The following is a 19,908-nucleotide window of genomic DNA, read 5'->3' on the forward strand; positions in this document are numbered from 1 at the left end:
ATATTTGTGTGTGCATCAAAAATACATTTGTATATTTTGTCCTACGCACGTGTGAATTGTTCTGTGCATGTGTGAAACGGTGTGTGTATTTGCACATCGGTCTGTGCATTTGTAAAACTTGTCCTGTGCATTTGTCAATTATGAGACTGTTCTAGCTCCATACTTGAGAGCCAGTCCTTCCCACCCACCATATTTAAAACCCACACTGCAGTATTCAGTTTACAGCTAAACCTTTTGGGACGGTGAAAAATTACAAGCAAATTCACTCTGTGGTGCAATGGGGAGGTGCACATGTTTCTGTGCCTCAAGGCCAACAACCTCATCCAGAAGGGGCCCGTGGGGCAACACGTTTTGAGCTGCCTTGCCTTGAAGGCCCCTCACGCATTGAGATGGAACTGAACGGTAATGGAAGTGACTGAAGCTGAGTAGAGTTGAGGCGAGTCAAACGGTATCAAATGGTCCTAGTTCCTCAAGAGTGTCTTGGGTCTTCCCTCCCAGTGGAACATGCCAGGAAAACCTCACCAGAGAGGTCTCCAGGAGGCATCCTAACCAGATGCCCAAGCCACCTTGTCTGGCTCCTCTCAGTGCGGAGGAGCAGCGGCTCTACTCTGAGCCCCTCCCGGATAACCGAGCTTCTCACCGTATTTCTAAGGGAGAGCCTGGACGCCCTGCGGAGGAAGCTCATTTCTGCCACTTCTATCAGCGATCTTGTTCTTTCAGCCACTATCCACAGCTCCTGACCATAGGCGAGGGTAGGAACGTAGACGACTCCTTCTTTACAATGACAGACCGATACAGAGTCTGCATCACTGCGGACGCCGGGCAGATCCCCCCCTAACGATCTCCCTCTCCATTCTTCCCTCACTCGTAAACAAAACCTTGAGATACTTGAACTCCTCCACTTGGGGCGGATTCCCAACCCTGAGAGGGGACTCCACCCTTTTCCGACTGAGAAGCATGGCAACATCTGCTGATACATGTTAAAAAATCTAATTTCTGTAATACTGTAGAATTTCGGCTGTACAGTAATGCAGCAGGAATGAGGACTTCAGAATTCAGATTATTTGTAGAATACGATCTATGTGGTATCAAGTGTGAATGAGCCAAGTATTGTCTAATTGTTGCCTGTATCACTAAAGCATGTAAAGAAATATGCACATAGAGACAACTATGAATTCAATGTTGCATGCAGGAACACATATTTTTGAAAAGGCTCAGTTTTAATTAACTCATTTTCACCATGGCAGTACATAAAATTAAGTCCAACATATTTGGAAGAAGCTAGATTAATCAGAATTTTGAAGGGAATTACTTTTCCAATACATGGTGCCATGTAACGTTGTGCACATAACAGTATTTGATTATTTTGAGAAAGAACTGAGAATATGTACTATGGTGACAAACGTACAGTACCATCGACTTTGTTTGTATTGGCATTTCTCTTCATGCTTTTTATTTGTAAAACAAAATCTTGTTTTTAAATGAGCTTCATCTAAACATCAGTGACAAAAATAGAGCAACTCATTTGAGAAAATGTTGTGTAAAGATTTTGGCTGTTCACAAGAAGTACAGAAGTATGTGTTGGTTATAGACTGCAGTCCTTAGCTTTTGTCCTCTTCCTGCACCGTGCTGTTAGTGTCCTGCACCAGTGTGACGCTTTGTATGTTCTCCCTGTTGATGAAACCACAAAGACTGCACAATCACAAATTTCTCACCTCCACTCTATGAAATCCATCTAAATCCTCCTATTTATTTGCAGATGATGACAGTGAACCCATCTTAGGGCTGTGGTTTGAAGAAACAATTTCGCCCACCAAAGATAAAGTCGCTCCACCACCGCCTCCACCACCCCCACCCCTAGAGACCTCTCCGAGACTCAAGAGTCCCAGCAAACAGAATCCAAGTGAGAATGGAAACATTCTAGCGGGGCGTAAGGATCCAGAACTGGTAAATAATGTTTGTGTGAACATATTAAAAATGCATACATGGTTTTACTCAGTATGTGTCAAATATGTCATCATATAACTAGCAACTTCTAAAGGTCCGGTCACACAATGATCCATCAACTTACAATTGCTTGTTCTTGCAGTTCCTCAGCTTGGCTTCTTGCATACTGAACTTCATCACCACTTCAATGCTGAAGTCCCGGAACAACTTCATTCGCAACTATCTGAGTGTATCTCTGACGGAGCAACACATGGCTACATTAGCCAGCATTATTAAAGATGTGGACAAAGATGTCAAAGGTTTGCTTTAATAGAGTAAAAAAGTTTGAACGATAGTGTACCAATTTCCTTTAGGTGATTCACAGAACATGTGAGCATATCATATTTTTTTTGTCTCTCAGGATCCTCAGATGAAGTGTTTTCCTTGGCTCTGTACCACTTCAACCACACCCTGGTAACCTCAGATCTTCCATCCCCAGCCTTGCAGGTGGCGTTTTTTTTTTAATCTTTCGACAAAATTAATCAGTAAATTCTATAATAAACAATCCAAATGCTAATGTCTTTAAAAAAATGTTTGTCATTTGCAGAACACTCTTCTACAGCAGTTAGGGGTTGCTCCCTTTTCAGAGGGTCCATGGCCTTTGTACATTCACCCTCAATCGCTATCGGTCCTCTCCAGACTTCTTCTTATTTGGCAGCACAAAGCTAGTCTCCAGGGGGAGCCAGATGTACCTGAGTGTATGAAAGTGTGGGAAAGGTATGGCTGTCAAGCTTGTTTCTAAACATGTAATGCATTGTAGGTTGTGAAACCCCTACTTATATCTTGCCTGTTTTATCCTCAGATTTATAGGAACCTTGAAACAACACACAATCCAGGGTTCTATTCAGGGAGAAGATGACCTTAATGTCGAACACCTTCAGCTTTTATTGCTCCTTTTCCACAATCTGTCAGAACGTGGAGGCCGATCAGTCCTCACCATGGTCACTCAGGCCATTACTGAAGTGGCACAAAGCAGAGACTCCCAGCTGAAATCCGTACCCCTCAACCTGGCTCGCTTGTTGCTGATCTTTGACTACTTGCTGCGGCACTACTCCAAAGCCCCCGTGTACCTCTTTGAACAGGTAGGTGCTTACATTGAAATTGTTGAATCATTTTAGTGGATGTCATGGTTAAGTTGAGTTGTCTCTGTTTCACATTAGGATTTTCTAGCAGATTTCCCTGGTTTTTATTTCAGATTTTTGTGAATTGCTAGGTTAGAGGTTAGTGTATTTGCAACTATAACTGAGAATTAAAATACTCTCAATCTTGAAAATGTATGACAGGTGCAGTACAATCTTCTCACCCCACCAACCACTGGGCCAAGTTCGGTTCAGGAAGGAAGCAAAGGCAGCGGCCTCCCGCTTTACTATGGATTTAAAGAGGTGGAGGAAAACTGGAGTAAACATTGCTCGCCAGGTAAAGTACTCAAAGAATTTTTTTTATTTCCCTACACATGAATTTCCAGTATAAATTCAGTGCTCTTAACTATGTGTGAAAATTGTTTTTTTGTTTGTTCTTAGTGAAGGAAAAATTATGAATCTCTTTTATATGTTGTTTTTTTAAGATTCAAATGTGCAGCCCAAATTCTACTGTGTGCTGTCACCTGAAGCATCCGAAGATGATATCAGTAGACTAGACAGCAAGGTGAGAGTTTGACCACTCTATTATTGTTTAATTTAATTTGCAATGATTTTGTTACATCAATGTCAATGTGAAATACATGTATGTATCTTTCTTTCTATCTATACATTTAATACAAGTATCCTGTTTGCTTTATGCTATGTTTATTTTGCCATGCTTCTTTATTATTCATGTTTTTCCTTCTTATTTTCTCTCTTTTTTTAAATGTATTTGCTTGTTCATCATCTTGGCAGGTTTTTCCAAAGCTGTTCAGCGGAGCAGTTAAATATGATGATCTGTATGCATGGCTGATCTCACTCCTGGCAGCAGGCTCTCAGTTTGACACAGCAAGAAGACAAGAAAACAAGCCTATTACGTCTTTGGTGAGTACATACCATATGAACCACTGAGTTGTTAAAACGAGGTAACAAATCCGTGAGGTTGGTCCTCCTGCATGTTTTCATGAATTTGTGAAGGTCCATGCCTTAAGGTTACCCACCCTCCTTTGTTTTCCAAGCGGTGTAGATGCCTCATTTGGTGTTTTAAGATTAGAGCCGGTTATTATCCCTGGATGTGCTGGGCTATGTAAATGCAAGGCGTGTTATTGCCCCCTTGACGCCTAAAGCCGAGCTGAGGAGAGGGAAGATGAGTCGGGTGGCATTATCGAGTGGTACTATCTAACATGATGGCCCGCTGTTTGTTTGGTTGGCCTCACTGGCTTCACCAACATCAGAAGACTAGCAAGAGATGGAGCGGTTGGTGGATCCATGCTGAATAACAACGGGATTTGCGTATTAACTTTTTCCAAATCGAGCTCCACAAGTATGACCAGCAGTCTCCCTCTGCTATTCTGCTGTTGTTTGTTGACTGTATAGAACTTCTTTCTAAAGCCTGGGATATACTTGCTGTTTGTGATGCGTTTGCGTCCATTCGAGTGCACCACCAACCACAACATTGCTCGCGTAGTACGCGAGGAGAGCGCGTCGTACCGGCGGTGACCGATAGGGGGCAGTAAGCAGAGCAACAGTTGGAAAAGTGATAAAATATTTAGTAGTAGCGGGGGTAGCAGATTAGAACAAAAAACAAATTTACATGACACCATTGGAGGATGTAGGAGATTATAACATTGCATTTGGTTGCGATCTCTGGTTGCGAGGAAATGGTGCCAGCGACCTCCGCGTCGTCACTTGTGACCAGCTGGTATCAGACTGGGACCAGCACCACTCGCGGCCAGAGCGAGAACTGTCTTTTTGAAATGAACGCAGGATACGCATGGCGACCATGATGCGTAAACGGTCTGAACTGCAAGTATATCCCAGGCTTAAGGCTCTTCAGTTTGTTAATGAGCCAAGTTTTGTATCTTTCAAAGCTGTGGACTGTCATTTTAGTAGTTGGTTGCAGACTAAGGTTTTTTAAGCCAATTTAGGTTGTCCGATGCTATAAGGGTGAGGAGCTGGCGGACCTCCTCGTCTTGTTATTAACAAGTCCCACCCATGACCCGCCCCCCCATGTCAGTTCTGTTTACATAACAGTTCTGTTGACCCGCGATTAAGTGTACCTTCTGGTTACCTTCAAATTATTGGCGTGGCCAGCTTGACACGCAAACCGGTCCCAGTTAATGTAAAAAGGACATGGGACATGCTAGATTTGAGTGTTAAACACGGCGTATCCGCCAATGTTAAAGCAGCTATTGTTTCCCCATCTGCCGCAACAGTCCTTTGTTTTTATCCACTGGATGATTGTGATCCTTACAGTCTCATACTTGACATGGAGGCTGGTTGTGATGTCCGTGATGTGACGCCTGGTTCCACAGGAGCCTTAATTCATTACAACATAAATCCTTGTTTAAAAATGCCCTATAAAACTCAAGGTGGTTTTTAAATAGCTTAAAGTTGTCCAGTTAAACCCTTTAATTAAAACTGATCTTGGCACCAACACTCTCTGATTTTTTTGTAAGTCATTGACTTACGTGGTGTGTGGTATGTGGTGTGTTTTCCTTGAACATGTTTATACATGTAGTTTCTGCCTTGAGAGGTTGAATAACATTACATTACATATTATATATAGTCTTGCTGGTTTCATCTGTCACATACCAGTGTGTACCCGTTTCCTTCATTCTTGCTTTCTGGTAGAGCCATCATGGTTCAAAATTAGAGCCTGTTAGTGTTGGTCTTCAAGTTTTAAAAATCATTAAACTCATGGCAAGGAGAGGTTTATTTTGGGCAGCCAGTTGTAGTCATTAGTGAGGCAAATCTGCATTTTAAAAAGTCATCAACATGATATCCTTGGTGAGTGTTTCTTCCTGTTAAACATATATTAATAAAATAAAATGTACTCCCACACAGGAGGCCTGCTCGCTCCAGTACTATTTTCTGGTGCTATGGAGAATCTTGGGTGTTTTACCACCCTCAAAAGCTTTCATGGAGCAGCTAAAGAATGGTTGCAGCAACCCCAGTGAAAGTGACATTCTGCACACACTGCGATGGTCTTCTCGTCTACGAGTGCCTACCTACGTGAACTGGATTAAGGTAAATTGAAACATTAAAGTACTGGTTGATGACTTATTAGCATGAAGGGTTCATTTTCTGTTTTTGTCAGAGAAATGCATATTGCATTTGACTTTGATTCAAGGTCACTTTATCATGTAATTTTGCTCTTCATAGTTTAAATTGATTGTTGTATATTTGATTATCCAAAATAATACACTTAATTTATATTAGACTTCAAATATATAATATAGTGTATATTGTAGGCTGTATGAATCTATCTTTGTATTGTTTATTTTGATGCATAACTATATCATCATTAACAGGAGCACTTGGTGAAGCAGGGGATGAAAACGGACCAAGCAGCCTCCCTTGTTGAGATGACAACTGCAAAGTGCAGCACTGTTAAATATGATGTGGAGGTTGCAGAAGAGTACATTGCCAGACAGGTAAATTTAACAACGATGAGTTGAAAAGCTGTTGCGTGCATAATTCTAATTTTATTTTATACTTACCTGTCACCCTTGAAATGCCTCTTTTTTTTTTTTCTTTTTTTTTTCCTTCTCCTTCCAGATTTCTACTTTCTCAAGTGTAGACCCAAATGTTGTCCTTCAACTTCATCAGTTGCCCTCTCTACAATCCATTTACACCCTGGATGCAGTACTTTCTAAAGTACAGGTTTCCTTAGATGAACATTTATCAAAGGTTGCAATTGAGGCAGACTCTCACAAATCCTCTGATATCACAAAAAACCTGCTCCCAGCAACGCTACAGCTCGTTGACAGTTACACTGCCTTCACAAGGTAAGGAAAAGGAACAATTTTAAATACATTTTTTTTATGTAGTAGATTAAAACGCATGGATGTGAATAACATGTATGGTAATTGTTTTTTAATGTGTTAATCAAAGGGTCAGTCATTAAAAATATTATGAATAGATATCATTGAAAAGAATGCCCAAACATTTACTGGTAAACCCAACTTGATACACATGTCTGTTGAGTAAAACACTTTTCTATTTTGTAAGCTTTAATTAAAAAAAAAAAAAATAAAAAAAAAATTGTTTTCTAAGCTTTGTTGGCACTTTTTACTGTTGACCAGATCCTACCTTCTCATGAACATCCCAGAGGAGGGAGAAAACAAGCTGACTGAGGCTAAACTCCAAGGCTATGCTGCAGTACTCTCCATTGGCTCCACCAGGTGCAAGGCCAACACATTGGGTATGTTGAAGATGTATCCAAACATCTTGGATAGCAGTACATTTACTTTAGCAGCATTTCTGTACTGTTGCTTTTCAACCTACATGTTTAAATTCAACTTTACAGGTCACAGTATTATGCAGAATTTGCCATCAGCTGTACAGACAACATGTGAGACTTGGAACAGCATCAACACCAATGAGTTTCCCAACATAGGTTCATGGGTATGTAAATAAAGTCGCTTGTTTATCAGTTAAAGGATATACTTGTTTGTAAGTAGCCATTCGTGGAGAATAATGGACTCCATTACGCAACTGATGACATTTTGTATATATGGAAAAAATACTTGAGCAATAATTTACAAAGGTGGATTAATGCAAGCATGGTTTTTAGGTTAATGTTAGGAATGTACAATCAAATCTGTACAAAACACATCAAAATCAACCCTAAACATTAAAAGCATGTTTAACAAATAATATAGAAAACATAATACTGTAGTTTTCCAGAGTGAAATATCGGAGACAATAACTGAATAAACCAGAAAATTGAATGTTACTTATATTGCTGTAATGGTTATTTAATTATACTGTATTGTACATAAGCATTTATTTATAACAGTATATTCATAAATGTTGAATTTATTTTTTCTTTCTCACCTACTCAACAGGTCATTAAAACAAAGTCATGTATTAACTGAGATTAAAAATTGTTTTCATTCTCAGCGAAATGCTTTTGCCAATGATACCATCCCATCGGAGAGCTACATCAGTGCCATCCAAGCCGCTCATCTGGGTACACTGAGTTGTCAGTCCTTGCCTCTGGCTTCTTCTCTTAAGCACATCCTTCTGTCTTTGGTTCGCCTCACCGGCGACCTCATTGTGTGAGTACTAATTCGTAACTGTATTTATCCAGTTCAAAATCAAAACAACTGTACATGATAAATTATATTCCTTAAAAATCTGGTTTGTCAGATGTTAATTGCTGTCTCCCATTTCAGCACAGAGGAGTTGAACCCCTCGCAGGTTGTGAGCACTCTGCTGCCCCTCCTCCTTGAGAGCAGTACAGAGAGTGTAGGAGAGATCAGTAGCACCTCGCTGGAGCGCATCCTTGGCCCTGCAGAGTCGGATGCCTTCTTAGCCCGAATCTATGAGCGATTGGTGACCGGATGTTACAACATAATTGCCAGTCACTCAGACCCTAACAGGTATGAAATGTGTAATGACATTTGTTGATTAAATTTTGGCATAGCAGAGCAGCATTTGTTTCTGTTCACAGCCCTGCATATTTATTGTTAGGCTTTGCTGTTTTGTTTTACAATGCTGTTTCTCTTGTTATAGTGGTTTGGATGAGTCTGTCCTTGAAGAATGTCTCCAGTATCTTGAAAAACAGCTGGAGAACAGTCAGGTCCGAAAGGCAATGGAGGAATTCTTTTCATTCAGGTATTTGCCCAACTGACATTGGAGAACCATCATTTCCAATTTCTACACTTTCATCGTCTCATTTTTTTTTTTTTTTACCTTTCTTCCCCCCAGTGGAGAACTTGTCCAGATAATGATGGCAACAGCTAATGAAAACCTGTCTGCAAAGTTCTGTAACAGAGTGCTGAAATTCTTCACCAAGCTTTTCCAGCTTAGTAAGTCAGCTGCTCTTAACATTTCATTGTTTGAATCAACTTTATCTTGTGGTATATGTGAAGCTGATTAAAACGGACTAGTTAGTATGAAATGTTGATTGATCCCCATTTAATCCATGTGATCACATTTGAAACTGGTGTGAAAAGTCTGCTTAGTAAAGAGGGATAACAAAAACATCAACACAAAATCTAAATCACAATAAAAACTAAAACCCAATCACAAGTAGATGAGACTCTCTAAAAATATCTTTTTACATTTTATTCATTTTTTGTTAAGTGTCAAATAACAGTCATATATTTGCGGATGCGTGACTATCAGAATGAATGTTTTCACAAACAGAAAATCAAACAAATCATATGTTTAAAAGATAATTTTTTTGTGGTACACACTTTGGGAAATAATAACCTAAAATTTGTATGGTATTACAAAGAAGGCAAAATTTTGGACACAGTTACACCAAAAACACAATCTTCCTCGAATTGAATACCTGCTTACCCTATTTGATGCTTTCTATTTCACAAGAGTTTTGACTTTTGACTTTTGACTGAGTTGTTAATTTGTTATTTTTATAATTGTTCCTCAGAGCCCAGTGTCTTTGTTGTCACTGATTTTGTTTTCCCGGTTTTAGATGCACATTTTCGAGCCATATTTGACACTTATTTAAAAGTGCATGAACATGAGTCACTTCATCAGTCTTTTAAAATGAGACATTGATGATTTTTTTCTTTAATCAATGCTCCTCTTTATTCAGAACTCTGACCTCTCTCCTACTTGTGAAAGGGAGCACCAAACTGCATTCAGTGTTTTGAAATTGAACCATTAGTAATGTAGTAATGTTAAATTATGTGATGTGTACAACTAAATTCAAGTAATAGGTTTCTCATTATCCTGATAACAATTTATAATATTATGCCAAGTATGCACTGGTTGTGTAAAGCACGTCTTCTATATGTTTACGCTTGATAAACAGCTGTGTAAAACATGCAAAGGTTTGATTGCGTTACTGAGACTGTGAAGTTGTAAAGGTCTCTAGGAAAAAGTGATATTTTACTTTATCTGAGCGTCTTGATTTTTGTGTTTTTGTTTTTTAAATTTGATATGTACAAACACTTTAAGTTCAACTCTGTCATATTCTGTCTCATATTATAGCAAATAACATCACAAAGCTCAAAGGTGCTCATTTAAACATGAAAAAGTATAGTTTCTGTTTGTTAAATAGAAAATGGGCACAAGAAATTAGCCAATGTCATTGTAAAAGCTGCAAGTTACAATTATATAATTCTATAAGTTGCTTCACATTCTTATCCTGTCATCCCCAGCTGAGAAGAGTCCAAACCCAAGCCTATTGTGTCTGTGTGGCTCTCTGGCCCAGCTAGCCTGTGTGGAGCCATCGCGTCTGCAGTCCTGGCTGACACGTATGACTGCCACCCCACCAAAAGACTCGGAGCAACTGGAAATAGTGCAAGAAAACCGACAGCTTCTCCAGGTGCTCACTACTCATATTGTGCGCGACAATAGCCAAGTGGGGGAAGGAGTGTGCACTGTCCTCCTCAGCACGCTTATTCCCATGGCAACAGACATGCTGGCCAATGGTGATGGAACAGGCTTTCCTGAGCTTATGGTCATAATGGCTACACTTGCGAGTGCTGGACAGGGGGCAGGCCACCTACAACTTCACAGGGCATCTATTGACTGGCTGACCAGATGGTAAGAATCCACTGTTTATTTAAAAAAAAAAAAAAAACATTTCCAAGTGTGTGGGTTGGGCTGTTTTCGATGATGCTAAATTCAATGGAAAAACGTAATTATTAAAAGCCAATAGTTTGGGCTATTCATCAACATTAATATTCACAAAACATTTACCATTTTTTTTAATTTCAATGTTATTGTGTTCTCATTTCTTGCAGTAAAAAGTATTTGACACAGAAGAATGTTGTGGAGAAAGTCAGCACAAATTTGTCCCATGGAAAGGTGAATTTTCTTCTATCCCATTACTTTGACAAAGTGTATTTCCTTTGTAAACTCTGGCACATGGGTTTCCTTTCTTGTTTAAGATAGACTTGCACAGTCATGAGGAAATAAGTAATGCACCCTCTCTCAATTCTACAGTTTTGTATATGATGTAAAAATAATAAAAACGCCATTTTGTCCTCAGCAATTTGCATAAATACAAACTCAGTTAACTACCACCTATTAGATGTCACGTTGTTATTTATTGAAGAACACTAAGTGGAAAATTTAAAAATGATGTGTGAAAAAAGTACACTCAGTGATTCATTGCCTTGTAGATGCACTTATCAGCATTGGATAGAGGTAATTGTTCTCGGGAGCACGGTGGCGCAGCTGGTAGCGCAGCTGGTAGCGCAGCCGGCTGACAGCAAGAAGGTCCTGGGTTCAATACGCTGTGGGCGCTGAAGTTTGTGTTAGTTCCCCCATGACTTCAGCGCCCACACCCTGGGTGGGGTTGGTTAAAGGGCCTTTCTGTGTGAAGTTTGCATGTTCTCCCCGTGTTCCCTTGGGTAGCAATGTGAGCTACCCTCACAAAAACATGCACACAGTCCTGGGCTATACATGCCCCCTCTGGCCAGCTGGGACGCCAGATCTGGCGTCCCAGCTGGCCAGCTGGGGAGGATCTGGCCGGAATAACGTGATCCTTCCACGCGCTACGTCCGGCCGGAGTCTGGTAAAAAGAAGCGGCCTGATCACTCCTCAAGTTAAGAAGGAGACCTGAGCTCAGTGTGGGCTCACCCGGGGTTGGTAGAGGGAGCAATGCCCAGGACTGTCAATTAGGTGATAAAATGGGTAAAAAAAATCTGGGATAAAAATATATATATAAATATATAAAAAGTAATTGTTCTAACTGTACATTAGTCTCTAAATTTAGCAATTTTATCCTTCTTCTGCTCCCTGTTGACTGGGGCTGTGTGCATGAGAAGAAATGGGCTGAACAGTAGAGCTGTTGTGATGCCTTTTTCTTTCAGATTCAGAGACCTAGGCTTTGTGTGCTTGGGCTGAGTGCTGATCAGATACCAGTGTTTGGTTGTTTTTTTTGGGGGCTCTAGTGGCCCTTTATTCAAGTTGCAGTGAGGAAGGGGGTAGAGAGAGAATGGGGATGACATGCAGCAAAGGTGTGCAGGCCGGGATTCAAACCTGCGACCACTGCAGGACTGTAGCCTCAGTATATGAGATATGAGTATATATACAAGTATATAACCCACTGCGCCACCAAGCGAGATACCAGTGTTTTATTTTATAAGGGAGCAGGTTTCAAAGATGGGTTTCTGATCTGGGAAAGAGGACTGTGTTTCCAGATGTTCAGTTTCAGAGTCGCATCCAAAATGTTCAATAACTGACAGAGGCTAGTCCTCTTGGTCAATGAATTGTACATTTTTGTCCACCGTTGCTCTAAGTAAATCATTTCAGGTAAATCAAGAGCAAATCAGTAAGTGAGTAGGTACAACTACATTCCTTTCCAAATATATCTTTTTTTTCTATTCCTATTAGACTGCAACACTTGCATTTATAAACTGCAGCAGATTAGAATTTTTTGAGGGTCCACATTGCCCAAGTAAAGTGGGTACCAGAAGTGACCGTGAGAAAAGTTCATTTAGATTTCAGAATAGAACGTTATGTGAATATTGACTATGTTCCCCATACATAAAGCTACTAATTGACCTATAATATTCAACTTAGAATAAAGGTAACATCCTTGTTGATCTTCCTGATGTTAAGTTGGCAGTTTAATCCAAAGGGGAAATTTAGTTCTGTTTTGGATTTAGGAAACTATCCATCATCCAGCAATACCTAAAATTGGTATTCTAGACACAAAGATTTAACACATCCGGGCCTAATTTACTGTGGGAGACTTTCTGTTTCACATGACTGTATTTATAATATAAACTGTCAGGCAATTAATAAGCATTTTTCTCTGTTTGATATCAGCACGCCAGCATGCTGGAATGCTCTTGCCACATCATCTCCTATCTGGCTGATGTCATGAATGCTTTGCGACAAAGCAGTGGCCAGGGTACCTCATCACTGCTCGTGGAGGGAGATGAGAAGGCAATGGAAGTTGACTCAGACTGGGTGGAGGAACTTGCAGTAGAGGACGACGATTCCCAGGCAGAGGACTCTGTAAGATTCCTGTCTTCCTTTCCTGTCTAATCAAACGAACCATCTTTTCCAATCCACATTATACGACCTGTTAAAAGGCTTTTGAATTTTAAGGCCTTGAGAAAACCAAGAACATGAATTCACTGTGCTAGATTTACTACTGTTCTTTTGTATACCATGTGGGTTTATTTATATGTGTGTTAATGTGTGTGTGTTTGAAAGAGAAGGTGTGTACAAACTTTTGGTCTGTACTGTATATGTATATTGGGGGCGTGGTTTATTTACTTAAAACTTTTGTAAAACCTTTGACTAAACAACTAACCTTCAGAGTCACTGGGCATTCTAGTTGAGGTGTATGTTTTGCTTGCTGGGAGACCATGTCATTGCCTAAAAGAGTAGAAAGTATTAAATAAATATATATTTGGTTTTTACGTTTGTTTTTGATTTGGTTAACTTTTTCTTGATCCAAGAACCTTAATTTTGATTTCTTTTCTGGGGTGGGGGGGTTATTAACGGCTCGAAGCAGGAAAGAAACTGCAACAAACATGTTAAATTAATTCATGACTTAATTAAAGTTAATCTACTAATTTTTTTCCACCTCTTCATGCAACTGGAACTCAACTCAACTGAATAATGCTTCTTTGTTAAAAGTGCATTAATCAGTTAAATGCATACACAGTAGGGAGATTAAAATTAATACATTAACCTGGTTATTGCCTAATGTATTTCTAACGCTGACAAATTTGAACATTTTTCTGTTTGACAGGATGAAGACTCCCTGTGCAACAAACTCTGCACCTTTACCATAACTCAGAAGGAGTTTATGAACCAGCACTGGTAAAGAGGATCTTGTTTCCAGTTTGTTTTACTCCTGAATGAGATTAGCGTTTGTTTGATTTAAAAAAAAAAAAAAAATGGTTTTCTTTTTTTTTTTTTAATTTTCATGCAGTCTAGGTCAGACTGATACACTACATAGCCATGATATATCCTTATCGTTTTGCAGGTACCATTGTCACACCTGTAAGATGGTGGATGGGGTAGGTGTGTGCACAGTGTGCGCCAAGGTCTGTCACAAAGACCATGAGATCTCCTATGCCAAATATGGCTCTTTCTTCTGTGACTGCGGTGCCAAAGAGGATGGCAGCTGCCAGGTGAGACCGAATACCTCAGGTCATCATGGGAAGAGAACAACAGCGGTAACTTTGGCTTGCAAGTCATTCCCCCATTGACTTCATCCAGTCATTTCATTTGATAAGGATTATAGCTAGTGCAAACATTTGATTAGAAATTAAGTAAAACCACATTATAATTGCCTGCCGTGTTTTATATTTTTTATTTATTTAAAGAAAATGCCAGTTTCCCTAGTAAATTTTAAATGTTTCATTTTTTTTCTTTGCATGTGAAAAACACCATCAACTACATAAAACTTCCATTTAATGTTTAATAAGTGAGCAATGGTTTTCATTATGCAGTCTTTGAATGACATTGTTTTTGTTGTGTCAGTATTGTGATTTTGATAGTATGATAGTTTTATACACTTAGGAAAGTAGTTTATCTTTACAAATTCACTTTTGCTGCTGTGCTCATAAGTTGAACTTCAATCTTTTGTAAGAAGATAACACTGTAAGGTTAAGTGATATTGGCATGCAACAACTTACTCTTATCATATTAGTTTGCAATTAGGGTCATTTTAGATAAAATGTGTCTTCATCAAAAACAATTTTTCTGACCATTTTTAACTATAGACTTTGAAGTGTGGAGGAGCTAGGAAAGTGAAAACAAACTTGAATTACTCTAATAATAAAAGAAATTGTCACGTTAATGCTCTTAAATTAAACTGTTGTCTTTGACATACACTACCAATTAAAAGTTTGGACAATCAAAGCTATTCATTACACAGGATTGGCTGTATCCGAAACGTTCTACTGGTAATATTAATGTCACATCATCGTTTTCAAATGGTTCGTTGTGTGTCGTTATATCCACAGGCCTTGGTCAAACGCAGTCCCAGCAGTGGCATGAGCTCTACTCTCAAAGAATCTTCAGCATTCCAGAATGAACTGCGAATGCCTGAGAGCGCTATCCGCCATCAGAATTCCTCACCATCCGAGAAAAGCAAAGTCACCATCTGTGATGGCAAATCTGTTGATGAAGACAAACCTAAGAAGAGCAGTGTGTGCAAGACCATTGAAGGCTGCCAGGAGGAGTTGCAAACACAAGTGGTTAGAATATTCTTTATCTCCTCAGGATCTTTTAATGGCAGTGTCTTTTTTTGGACTCTTTTTTTTTTTTTTTTTTTTTCCTTGCACTGTACATTGTGTGACCTTTTATTTCTGGCTCTCTTTCCGTGGCAGATGGGATCATCCACTGCTGCAGTCATACTCGATATGCTCATGTTTCTCATGGAAGCCATCCAGGCCAACTTTCAGCAGGCATCAGTGGTGGGAAGCAGTAGCAGGGCTCAGCAAGCCCTCAATGAACTGCATACTCAGGACAAAAATGTGGAGATGACTGACCAGTTAATGGTATGAGATAAATGACTTTGAGTGGTTGGGAAATGTCTCAATTCCTTGATAATGTTAATTTGAGCTTTTCTTCCTCAGGTACCCACACTTGGGTCTCAGGAAGGGGCTTTTGAGAATGTGCGGATGAACTATAGTGGTGACCAGGGGCAAACTATACGTCAGCTCATCAGTGCGCATGTACTGCGCCGTGTTGCCATGTGTGTCCTGTCCTCACCTCATGGCCGCCGTCAGCACCTTGCAGTTAGCCATGAGAAAGGAAAAGTAAGTTTAATCCATGAGTTTTGTTTGTGCAAAGGAAACCTGAAAGACTTGTCCCTATATAACCATCTTTGCTTTGTAAATCAATCATTGTGAAATGGAAGGTGGAGAGAAAAATTGCACCATTGCAAATTGACATGTCTATTTTGTTCAAGATTAATTTGAATTTATTTCAGTTTTATATTTGAAATTGTTTGTCATACATATGGTAATACTTATTAACTTATTTCAGTAGTTTGCAGAGATTTTTCTCTGTTAGTAAAACCACATGACACATTATGTACTTTATTTCTCGGCTTGTAGATAACAGTTCTGCAGTTGTCCACTCTCCTGAAGCAAGCTGATTCCAGTAAAAGAAAGCTTACACTGACACGCCTGGCCTCTGCTCCAGTCCCGTTTACTGTCCTCAGTCTCACAGGCAACCCTTGCAATGAAGACTACCTGGCAGTGTGTGGCCTTAAGGTGAGAAAATCTAAGGTTTCCTTTTCTCCCATAATTATGGGAAGAAAAAAAAACAATCTCTAGATGTTTATAGGGGATAAGCTTTTGATAGCAGACTTGTAGTGTCTTTAAAAGGTATTTGAGCAAGCACATTTAATATCTTAATGCTATGTAGAAGTTTTTTGTAAGAATTCGGTAATCAGATACATTTCATCCATTTTTTCCCAGGACTGCCACGTGCTAACTTTCAGCAGTACAGGCTCCGTGTCAGACCATCTGGTGTTACACCCCCAACTCGCTACAGGCAACTTCATCATCAAAGCAATCTGGTTACCGGGCTCTCAGACTGAGCTTGCCATCATCACTGCTGACTTTGTCAAGGTATTTTAGAGTTTAGCTATAGTTCTCTACATTGTCAACTGTCTGTTGATTTTAAATATGGTTAAAAAAAAAGTCGTTCATATAATTGTGATAATGAATCTTTATGCTTTTTGGAAGTAATATCATCATTTGGATAATTTATTTTTTCTGTTTGTCTTCCTCTGGAACAGATCTATGACTTGTCAGTGGATGCCCTGAGTCCCATGTACTACTTCCTCCTCCCTAGTTCCAAGATCCGCGACGCTACATTCCTTTTCAACGAGGAGGGGAAAAACATCATTGTAATCATGTCCTCAGCAGGTTACATGTACACTCAGGTCATGGAAGAATCTAGCAGCGCTCAACATGGCCCTTTCTATGTTACCAATGTATTGGAGATAACACATGAGGACTTGAAGGCAAGTTGAATTTATGGTTTGACAAAAGAAAAACAATTATGATGTAAACACCCATTGAAAACGACATGACAGTGTTTTGCGGATTGTTGTCACACCTAAAGAAAGAGACCTGAATGTTTGCTAAAGATATCAACACTATTGTATCCCAACACGGAATTTCTACAGATTAAGATTTGTAGTTGTCAGATCATGTCGACAGTCAAAAATCCGTGCCGAATTTTTGAAAATAATGCACTACAAGAGAATAACATTGACGTAAATTTGTTCTGTTATTGCAGGACTCCAATGGGCAGGTGGCTGGCGGTGGTGTGTCCGTTTATTACTCCCATGTCCTTCAGATGCTTTTCTTCAGCTACAGCCAAGGAAAGTCTTTTGCTGCCACAGTGAGCCGTAGCACTACTGAAGTGCAGAGGCTCTTCCCCATCAACATCAAAGGGTACTGTTTAAATCATAGCATTTATTTGTTTTTCTTTACACAATACAGACCCAGTTCTTGAAATGTAAAGACTAGATGGGAGAACTGAGACTCTGTTGTCCTTCTTTCTTTAGGTCAAATGGTGGCAGCAGTAAGATGTCACCTGCTCTGTGCCAGTGGTCAGAGGTTATGAACCATCCCGGTCTTGTTTGCTGTGTGCAACAGACGACAGGCATACCACTTGTAATCATGGTCAAGCCTGACACTTTCCTCATCCAGGAGATTAAAACTCTACCGGCTAAAGCGAAGGTAAGGGCACTGTACTGCCATAAGACAAGGATACAGTTTGTGTAAAGTGGTGACAATATGTGAAATGGGAATTGAGTTAAGAAAATAACATTGGGTAATTGAGGAACTCTTGTACTTAATATGCAATAAAAATAATCCTCCTGTAAACATTACAAGCTTTGCAAAAATTACACAAAGCTGAGGTTGACTTTGTACACTGTCCCTTTCCCCCAGATTCAAGATATGGTTGCTATCCGACACACTGCTAGTAATGAGCAACAGCGCACAACAATGATTCTCCTTTGCGAGGATGGAAGCCTAAGAATCTACATGGCAAATGTTGACAACACCTCATACTGGCTCCAACCCTCGCTGCAGCCCAGCTGTGGAATCAGTATCATGAAACCAGTACGCAAGCGCAAAGCTGCAGCTGCAAGTGAGTTCTAGACCAGTTATTGGCAGATCTTCACAAGCAAAGGCATTGTGGGTCATTGTTACTACTCGGTAGTGTATTATTTACCGAAATGACACATTTGATCATCTTTGTCAATTTAATTTCCTCCCTTAAAAAACGTATCTCCATTTTTTTTATGACCCCCCCCCCCCCCAAAAAAAAAAAAAAAAAACATTCTAGTTTTTGCATTTTGATAAAGAATTTTACTACTTTCTCTGGGATTATTACCAGTGAACCCTGTTTGCCACTAAATATTGTCATGAATTCAAAAGTCTCAGAAGTTTGAGGGAATGCACTAATGGGAAATGTCTGTTTTGACAAAGTTTCTATTTTGTAAATAATTGTAAAATTCCAATGTTATGATTTTACTTGAAGCAACTCGGACCTCCAGTCAGGTGACGTTCCCCGTGGACTTCTTTGAACACAACCAACAACTGACAGAGGTGGAGTTTGGCGGTAATGACTTATTGCAGGTCTACAATGGACAGCAGATAAAACACAGGCTCAACTCCACAGGGATGTATGTGGCCAACACTAAGGTAAAGATCTTTTAATTTGATGAAAAGGTGCCAAAGTCCAAGTCTTCACTTTGCTTTCACCTTTTTATATGATAAACTGCAACTGTAAATGTCTGCCACTCGGTCATCATTTCTTTCTTATTTTCCTTGTAGCCTGGGGGATTCACTGTGGACGCAGTAAACAACAACAGTTCAATGGTGATGACAGGCATGCGTGTTCAGGTGGGCACTCAGGCCATCGAGAGAGCTCCTTCGTATGTGGAGGTCTTTGGCCGCACCATGCAGATCAACATGACAAGAGCCCGTTGGTTTGACTTCCCCTTCACCAGAGAGGAGGCTCTCCAGGCTGACAAGAAACTATCCATATTCAGTAAGATGAAAACCTTTTTTTAATAAGTTTATTGGTCAACTAACTATCATTGTTGCAGTGCAAAACATCATATAATTCGTTTTAACATGTTGTACGTTAGTGGACCAAAGTGATAACCATATGATCACATTGACTTGGCTTCATTTTGTTTAGTGTTGTTTCCTCACTGTGGTTTCTACTCAATTGTTTCAAAGTTGGAGCATCAGTTGATCCAGCTGGAGTCACCATGCTTGATTCAATCAAGGTATATGGTAAAACCAAGGAGCAGTTTGGCTGGCCTGAGGATCCACCAGAAGACTTCTCTTCAGCATCAGTTAATAATGTCTGCAGTCCCAGCCTCAACCAGGGCAACGGTACCTCTGACGGAGACATCGCCACTCCTGCCACAACAAGTGGCACCGTGCTGGAGAGGTATGCACCTTGCACATTGTAGCTGATGCAATCACTGCACGTAACTAGTCTTTACTCTGCAAAGTCACCCCTCTCTGGATTAACAGGATTCACGATGAGAAAGCATGATTTTTGTCATTTAAAACTACTTTTTAACCATGTAAAATTCATGTAGGTTGGGAGATCCATCATTAATATGCTTTCACAGTAATCACTACTATGTTAACCATAGACATTTAACAATGCTATGTTGTTTTTTTAATGAAATGATGCAGTTATTTGGTGGATAAGCCAAAAATGATTCATCTACAAATGCTCAGACTTCTGCTGTCTCTTGATTTCTGAAAAGATGCATCAAATGGGTTATACAAGTAGCTGTCTTTTTGTTTGTTTTACTTATTTATTCCCCTCTTGCTCATTACACCCTTTTAGC

At 39.8% G+C, this 19,908-nt stretch overlaps 1 protein-coding gene across 8 annotated transcripts in view; it reads left to right on the plus strand.

Annotated features, from left to right (window-relative positions):
• Positions 1 to 19,908, plus strand: part of ubr4 (ubiquitin protein ligase E3 component n-recognin 4) — a 64,533-nt gene that overhangs the window by 23,162 nt on the left and 21,463 nt on the right. For 5 of the 8 annotated variants that reach the window (XM_061736537.1, XM_061736541.1, XM_061736538.1 and 2 more), the window contains 34 exons: positions 1,760 to 1,947; positions 2,090 to 2,246; positions 2,348 to 2,433; positions 2,534 to 2,703; positions 2,789 to 3,068; positions 3,270 to 3,402; positions 3,551 to 3,630; positions 3,861 to 3,989; positions 5,952 to 6,134; positions 6,419 to 6,541; positions 6,666 to 6,895; positions 7,193 to 7,311; positions 7,417 to 7,514; positions 8,013 to 8,170; positions 8,288 to 8,494; positions 8,628 to 8,729; positions 8,823 to 8,923; positions 10,244 to 10,631; positions 10,832 to 10,895; positions 12,867 to 13,058; positions 13,804 to 13,874; positions 14,041 to 14,233; positions 15,026 to 15,259; positions 15,392 to 15,562; positions 15,641 to 15,823; positions 16,124 to 16,282; positions 16,490 to 16,642; positions 16,813 to 17,040; positions 17,319 to 17,476; positions 17,590 to 17,764; positions 17,978 to 18,179; positions 18,573 to 18,736; positions 18,869 to 19,085; positions 19,280 to 19,496. In XM_061736537.1, coding sequence (XP_061592521.1) covers positions 1,760 to 1,947; positions 2,090 to 2,246; positions 2,348 to 2,433; positions 2,534 to 2,703; positions 2,789 to 3,068; positions 3,270 to 3,402; positions 3,551 to 3,630; positions 3,861 to 3,989; positions 5,952 to 6,134; positions 6,419 to 6,541; positions 6,666 to 6,895; positions 7,193 to 7,311; positions 7,417 to 7,514; positions 8,013 to 8,170; positions 8,288 to 8,494; positions 8,628 to 8,729; positions 8,823 to 8,923; positions 10,244 to 10,631; positions 10,832 to 10,895; positions 12,867 to 13,058; positions 13,804 to 13,874; positions 14,041 to 14,233; positions 15,026 to 15,259; positions 15,392 to 15,562; positions 15,641 to 15,823; positions 16,124 to 16,282; positions 16,490 to 16,642; positions 16,813 to 17,040; positions 17,319 to 17,476; positions 17,590 to 17,764; positions 17,978 to 18,179; positions 18,573 to 18,736; positions 18,869 to 19,085; positions 19,280 to 19,496 — 5,713 coding nt within the window. The remainder of the gene's footprint in view (positions 1 to 1,759; positions 1,948 to 2,089; positions 2,247 to 2,347; positions 2,434 to 2,533; positions 2,704 to 2,788; positions 3,069 to 3,269; positions 3,403 to 3,550; positions 3,631 to 3,860; positions 3,990 to 5,951; positions 6,135 to 6,418; positions 6,542 to 6,665; positions 6,896 to 7,192; positions 7,312 to 7,416; positions 7,515 to 8,012; positions 8,171 to 8,287; positions 8,495 to 8,627; positions 8,730 to 8,822; positions 8,924 to 10,243; positions 10,632 to 10,831; positions 10,896 to 12,866; positions 13,059 to 13,803; positions 13,875 to 14,040; positions 14,234 to 15,025; positions 15,260 to 15,391; positions 15,563 to 15,640; positions 15,824 to 16,123; positions 16,283 to 16,489; positions 16,643 to 16,812; positions 17,041 to 17,318; positions 17,477 to 17,589; positions 17,765 to 17,977; positions 18,180 to 18,572; positions 18,737 to 18,868; positions 19,086 to 19,279; positions 19,497 to 19,908) is intronic. The other 3 variants (XM_061736544.1, XM_061736545.1, XM_061736546.1) reach the window with 1 other exon arrangement.

This window comes from Cololabis saira, chromosome 12, assembly GCF_033807715.1.
Source record: "Cololabis saira isolate AMF1-May2022 chromosome 12, fColSai1.1, whole genome shotgun sequence".
In the NCBI taxonomy this organism is placed as follows: Eukaryota; Metazoa; Chordata; class Actinopteri; order Beloniformes; family Belonidae; genus Cololabis; species Cololabis saira.